Raw genomic sequence first — 7,501 nt, 5'->3', positions numbered from 1 at the left:
GACCCTGTATAGGGTTTCCGAGGCTATAAATCTTACTAGGAGCAAAAAGTCTCTTCTTTTTCCCAGGGAGCAACTGGTAGATTCGAACTACTGACCTTGTGGTTATCAATCCAGTTCACAATCCAGCACTACTAGGGCTACTTACAATCAGCATAAAAAATTATTAAATTCCAGGCAAAGTATCTTGGAAACATTAAATATAATATAATATGATTCCTTGTCCTCAAGGAGCTTGGAATCTCTCAAATCAATATTGGATAAGTGCTATGAAAGAGAATACTAGAAGAGTGTTTACCTGTGCTTTATTGACTATGAAAAGTCTTCTGACTATAGATAATGACAAGCTATGGGCAATATTGTGGAGAATGAATATTCTGGAACACACTTACTTGTTCTCATGAGGAATCTGTACATGAACTAAGAGAACAGAACAAGGGGTCACTGAATGGTTTAAAATCAGGAAAGGTTTGTACCAGGGTAGTATTCTTTTACCATATTTATTCAATCTGTATGTTGAGCAAATAATTTGAAAAACTGGATTATATGAAGAAGAAAGCGGCATCAGGATTGGAGGAAGACTCATTAACAACCTGCGATATGTAGAAAAATACAACCTTTCTTGCCTAAAGTGAAGAGGACTTAAAATTCGTACTGATGTGCATCAATGTAAAGAAACAAACATCCTCACCATTGTTGCAATAAGTAAGACTGTGCCAAATTAAGAAAAGATTGAAGTAGTCAGACTTCATTTTGCTTGGATCCACCATCATCCCTCATGGAAGCAGCAGTCAAGAGCTCAAATAATATATTGCATTAGGCAAATTTGCTGCAGAAGACCTCTTTAAAGTGTTCAAAAGCAAAGATGTCAGTTTGAGGATTAAAGTGCCCCTGACCCAAACCATGATATTTTCAGTGGCCTCATATGCATGTGAAACTTGATAAGTGAATAAGAAGTCTAGAAGAAGTAATGCATTTGGGTTGTGGTATTTGGGAAGAATATTAAAGGTACTAGCTGAATAAACAAATCTGTGTTTGAAGAAGTACAACTAGTATGCTCCTTAGAAGCCAGTATGACCAGACTTGATCTCTCATACTTTGGACATATTATCAGGAAGGACCAGTCCCTGGAAAAGGATATCATACTTGGTAGAATAGAGGGTCAGCAAAAAAGAGGTCAACCCAGTGAGACTGATTCACACAGTAGCAGCAACAATGGGTTTAATTGTAGCAACAATTGTGAGGATGGTGTAGGTCTGAGTGGTTTGTTCTGTTGAACATAGAGTTGCTATGGCTCAGAAGTGAGTTGATGGTACCTGATAACAATTGAAAGAGATAGCACAAGGTACACTTGGTGCATTTGTAATATACCGGCTTCCAAATCTGGTGAGGTTTTTGGAACATGAAGACTAGTAAGATGAGTTGTGAAGGCCAAGTGAGAGTTGTATTGAATTTTAAATGAGTTACTTAAGGGGTAATTTCTAGCTATGTTTGGAGATCACTCTGAAATGGTTTCATAGTGAACAATGAGAATATATACATATAATTTTATAACATCCTGATTGATCTTATTTTTTTTTCTCATACAGTTATTAAACAGTGAGGAAGAGAAGTCTTACCCCAGATAAAATTTCGTGTGAATGAGTCTTGTAGGATTTTGTTTAGAAAACATGTGAATGTAATAGCTTTGCAGTTGTTTTTTAATGTAGAATGAAAAATATAGCTTCAGATGATAAATATAATAGTTTTTATTTTTTCATGTATAATGAAATATATTGTTTGGAATGATAAATATAATAGTTTTATGAATTTCCTCAAGGTTGGAGGCATTACTTTGATTTTTAATAACAAATTATACTCTGCAATAGTTATTGTACAGGAGAAAAATCTAAAGGTCATTTTATATATCTGTTAATAGATTGCTATGAGATTTTTTTTAAATGCCAATATTTCCCACTTATAAAATAATACACATCTTATTATAGTACTTTATGGAAAAAAAAATAAAACTGGTTTATAGCAAAAGACTTGTAGAAGCATTACATAAAGTTATGACTCAAATGTTCATCATAAAAATTTAAAAGTATGTTTGAGTAAAAATAGATGTAACTTTTTAATTAAAGGAAAGTAAAGTGTTGCGGACAGTTCCTCTACTAGCAGCATGCCTCCCCCAGGAAAAGTGTAAAGTCAAGATTGGTCGTCGCTTCAGTGAAGAAAGGTAAATTTAATTCTTAGAGCAATTTAAAAAAACTGTTTTCCACTTGGATTTTTATAAAGTTTTCCTTCAATTTAGTCATTCAGTTAATATATAGCTCATAGAAGTGGTCAGAATTCTAAAGTTCTGCTCTCCCGTTTCTCCGCAGCAAAAATAATATAAGATAAACATAATGAAATGGAATACACATAGAAATGATAGCATTATCTCAATTCCATAGCAACACTTGTTGAACCTAACAATCAAACTTCTTGTTTATTTCATTTTTGTAAAAAGTGCATTCATTATGGTAAAATATTTTAATAATATTCAGCCAGTTTTGTCTTTGATGCCTAATATGCTGTTTGTTGTTAAATACCATGGAGTCAGTTCTGACTCATAGTGACCCTGCACAGGGTTTCCGAGGCTGTAAATCTTTATGGGAGCAGAACGCCTCATCTTTCTCCCACGGAACCGCTGGTAGTTTCGAACTGCTGACCTTGAGGTTGGCAGCCCGACTCGTAACCACTACACTACCAGAGCTCCTTAATATGCTGTTTACTTGTACATTAATATTGGCTGATAGATTTTTAGTTAAAACAGATAGAGATTTGATTTATTGTTAGCCTGACAATTAAATTATTAACTAGGCTTTTGTTAGAGTACTTATGTAGCCACAGGGGGAGATATTGCTTTTGGTGTTTTGAGGTAGAGAGAATAGACAGTTGTTGTGCAGTTGGTTTTGAGTCATGGAAACACTATGCACAACAGAATGAAACACTGCTCAGTCCTGCACCAGCCTCACGGCCGTTGTTGTTTTTGAGCCCATTGGTGCTCCACTGCATCAGTCCTTCTTGCTGGGGGTTTTCCTCTTTTTCGATGACCCTCCGCTTTACCAACCATAATGTCGAACAGGGACTGTTCCCTTCTGACAATGTGTCTGAAGTACAAGAGACAAAGACTTCCACTCTCACTTCTGAGGAACACTTTGGCTGTACTTATCCAAAGAAGATTTGTTTGTACTTCTGGCAGTCCATGGTACTTTCAATATTCTTCTCAAACACCACAACTCAAATGCATCAATTCTTCTACAGTCTACCTTATTCATTGTCAAATTTTCACATGCATATGAGGAGCTCTGGTAGCGTAGTGGTTACGAATCGGGCTGCGAACCTTAAGGTCAGCGGTTCGAAACTACCAGCTGCTCTGCGGGAGAAAGATGAGGCTTTCTACTCCCGTAAAGATTTACACCCTCGGAAACCCTGTACAGGGTCGCTATGGGTCAGAACCGACTTGACGGCACATAACAACAACAACAACAATGAGACAATTGAAAATACCATGGTTTGGATCAGCCACACCTTAGTCCTCAAACTGATATCTTTGTTCCTGAACACTTTAAATATCTTTCTGTTATTCTTTGCTTTCATTCAATATCTGTCTGTTGTCCGCAGTGTTCCTTGCCCTCTTCAGAATCTGGCTTAAATTTCTCATAGTTCCCTATTATTGTACTGTTGCTACCATTTTTCATTATCTTCATCAACATTTTACTTTCATGTGATATTAATGATAATTGTTGTGTGATTTTTGCGTTCCATTGGGTCATCTCTCGTTGGAATGGGCACAAAAATGCATGTCTACCAATCATGTTGCTAGGTAGTTGGCCTTTACATTTTTTCTCATTGATGAATGAGCGCTTTCAGTGCTGCACCAGTTTGTTAAAATGTTTCAAATTTTATTCCATCAATTCCTGGAGTTCATATTTTTATGTTGATAATTATGTCTTCTTTCTTGTTTTTCTTGGTTAGCTTGACTGGAGTTTTTGTCAATTTTATGGATATCTTCAAAGAACCAGGTGTTTATTTCATTGGTTTTTCTCTGTTGATTTCCTGTTTTCATTTTTATTGGTTTCTGCTCTAGTTTTTAAAAATATTAAAAAATTTATTTCCTTTCATTGCTTGCTTTGGCCTTTAATTGCTGTTATTTCTCTAGATCTTAAGGGGAACACTTAGGATAGTTATTTTAAATGGTTCTTTTTAAATATATGCTAAGGGTAAACTTAGATCATTGGTAAAAACTGGATATGATCGTTAATGCAGGAGAATAGTGTAGATTGGGAAGCCTATGGAACAGTGACAGGGTTGTGCTATTGAATGAGCAGAGATTACATAGCATTTTGAGCGTTTACATTTTATTTACCTATGAATTAATTAGTATACCTATTGAGTAGGAAATTCAATAAATATAATAAAACTATTATTTCCTCAAGCTAGTAAATATCTTTTTTTTTCTTTTTTCTTTTAGGGATCCTGAACTTTCAGCTGTTTGCCGAAAACCTTGTACATTAATACTATATCCAGGGGCTGAAGCTGCTAATTTGGAAGAAGTTATATTAGATTCTCCTATTTATCCTTCCACAATTATCATCATTGATGGTACATGGAGCCAGGCTAAGGATATTTTCTATAAGAATTCCTTGTTCCGACTTCCCAAACAGGTAAACTAGTTGTTTAATAGAGAATAAATTAAAACGTATACTTACATATATTATGTTGTGGTTGTGTGCCACGGACTCGGTTCTGACACATAGCGACCCTGTACAGGGTTTCCAAGACTGTAAATCTTTATGGAAGCAGAGCACCTCATCTTTCTCCCCTGGAACAGCTGGTAGTTTTGAACTGCTACCCTTGCGGTTAGCAGACCAATTCGTAACCACTACGATACCAGAGCTCCTTTATATATATATCATGTATATATTTACCATGAGGTAATACACAAGCATTTTTATATATGTATATACATATATATATTTTATATTTGCTGCTATTTAGATATATGTATGTATGTATGAGGGGTTTTTATAAAGTTCATGCAAAAATTGTGTCATCTTTTAATTCCATGTTTCCATATTCATTTTGAAGCATCTCATACATAGATATAAAAAATTTCACATTTGTCAGTTCTTACTAGTTCCTACTGCCAAATTTCACCATACTTTAGGCAACTTTTTGAAGTTAAATCTCCAGGCATGTATTTGACAAGTTCTGCAAAAGCAAAGCATTTGGGATAAAAATACTATCATGAATCTAGAAAGGTGATTGTTTCTAATAGTATTTATAAAGAATCCAAAATTATTGCTGTTTCTTTTCTTTTTTTTAAAGGTTTTTATTGTGGATTGAGTGAAAGTTTATAGGGCAGATCAGCAGTTTTACATTCAACAAATCCTACACCTTGTTTCATTACAATGATTATAATCCATCCCCTCCATGTACCATCAGTTAATAATATTTCTCTCTATTCACTTTAGTTCTTTCTTTAAACACTCAGGCATATATAATAATTTACACCACCAAAGGGCACATTCTGAAAGTCTGCCTGCTGGCTGCCATCTTTTAATCCCTCTCTTCCCATGAATCTAGAATCCTCATCAGCTCTCTCTCTCTCTATGTCTCCATCTCTGCTTCCATCTTTGGTGTTGCTGCTTCTCTGGATAAGGTCTCGCATTCCGCTGTGCTCTTCTCCCTTGATGATCTTAGGGTCCTTTGTTTCTGGACTGTAAGATTAACCACTCCCCAGTTTTTGTTACAAAACTTCCACCTTTACATTTGTGACAATTGCAGTTAGTCATGATAACAATTACTATAGAATCATAAGAATCTTATCCCCATCTCTTTTCACCAGACTAGACAAGATAAAAACTATTCACTGGTGACTCTTTATTCCCCCATACACTCTTAAACTAAACTCCCCCTTGAAACCTAGTAAGCTAGTCACTTTGTACTTTATCACTCCCTCATTTTAGGTAGCCAGTGTCTAAGTTGTCCATCCCTATCTAACCTGTGTATAGAGGGGATAGCATTGGTACTTGATGTGAAGACTCCTTCCCTCTATTAGTATTGAGAGTTACTACGAGTATAGGGCAAGTTCATCAAATTGTACCAATTTACCCTTGTTTCCTTTATCAAAAATTGTTTTGTTCTTCTTTTTTAATCCTCTAGTCGAGTTCTGATTATCAAGCCATCGAGGCTAGTTAGGTCAAATGGGTACTATCTACAAGTTTGGGTGTTCTTGTGTGTCTCCTCTCACTTCATATCAGCTGGATGCTTCACTCTCAGCTCTAGCCCTCTGTGACTTTGTCCCTGTTCAAAGACTCAGGGATCTCCAGGTCTTACCACTCTTTGGACTGACCAGTTCTTCTTCTTCACTCTCTCATTTCCAGGTAACGGAAATCTGTGGAGCATGGTTGAATTCAGCCCATTTTTTCCATTGATGCCTTTCTCCCTTTTCCACTCACCAGTAGACCAACGTGGCCATCAGCAAGCTTGCATGCCTGCTCATGTGTTCCCTTTGAGTTTCAATCTTAGAGTGGGGTTTGTCTTGAAGGAGCTTGATTTCTTGCCTTGATGGCTTCCCAACGAACAGCTTGCTTATTCTACTGCCAGTCATACTGCCATTTTTGTTTTGGATTTTTCCTGATGATCTTTCTTTGAAGATATATCTTCTGTCACTCTAGCTGTTCCAGGCTGGTCTGCTTGTCCTTTCTAGTGTGAATGTCCTACCTCAGAAGGTTCTTTATAGGACTCAGGATTCCACCTAAGGTACTATATACTGTAAAGGCTCTGCAGGTCTGTTTCACTGTGCAAGTGCTGGAACCCCTTTTAGGTATTCTAGTTAGTTATAGGCTGAAGACAGGCTTACAAGCTTTCTTTAATCAGGTTTCCTGACTTTCATTTCTATTCAACTCAAGTGTCCATTTTACAATAGTAGGCAAGGGAAACCAATATTTATAAGACAGTCAAACATCTTAGTATCACTCCCCTTCTTTAAATTATGCCTTGATCTTTGTATCACAGAGCCTTGTTGTTCCAAGGTTGAGCATGCATCACTATTTACATCTGTCCCATTTATCCCATGCAAACCTGTCTCAATGGTTCCCTATCAACCTTATTTTTCCATCACCTCCCTTCCCAATACCCGAACTATGATTTTTCTGCCCTCTACCCTGTGTTCAACTGACGCCTCCCTCTACCTCTCCCAAATCCCCCCACCCCAACCCCACTGGTAACCTGCAAATAATTTTTTTTTCCCTTTTAATATGGGTATCTTTTCTTAAGCTTTTACAGTAAAAGTCTTATGCAATATTTGTCCTTTTGTGACTGATTAATATCACCACCAGTCATCTGTCAGTTTGTCGTATTGTGGTGGCTTATGAGTTGCTGTGATTCTGAAAGTTATGCCACCGGTATTTTAAATACCAGCAGGATCACCCATGGTAGTCAAGTTTCAGATGAGCTTCCAGATGAAGACAGA

The 7,501-nt window shown here is 36.6% G+C and overlaps 1 protein-coding gene across 1 annotated transcript in view; it reads left to right on the top strand.

Moving 5' to 3' along the window:
* The window catches only part of DTWD2 (DTW domain containing 2), a 203,695-nt gene that overhangs the window by 102,852 nt on the left and 93,342 nt on the right, over positions 1 to 7,501 (top strand). Inside the window, exons 3-4 of the mRNA XM_006873193.1 lie at positions 2,121 to 2,215; positions 4,496 to 4,688. Coding sequence (XP_006873255.1) covers positions 2,121 to 2,215; positions 4,496 to 4,688 — 288 coding nt within the window. The remainder of the gene's footprint in view (positions 1 to 2,120; positions 2,216 to 4,495; positions 4,689 to 7,501) is intronic.

Source organism: Chrysochloris asiatica, unplaced genomic scaffold, assembly GCF_000296735.1.
Source record: "Chrysochloris asiatica unplaced genomic scaffold, ChrAsi1.0 scaffold00228, whole genome shotgun sequence".
Classification (NCBI taxonomy): domain Eukaryota; kingdom Metazoa; phylum Chordata; class Mammalia; order Afrosoricida; family Chrysochloridae; genus Chrysochloris; species Chrysochloris asiatica.
The sequence above is the reverse complement of the archived record's forward strand: the minus strand, read 5'-3'. Positions and strand labels throughout refer to the sequence as shown.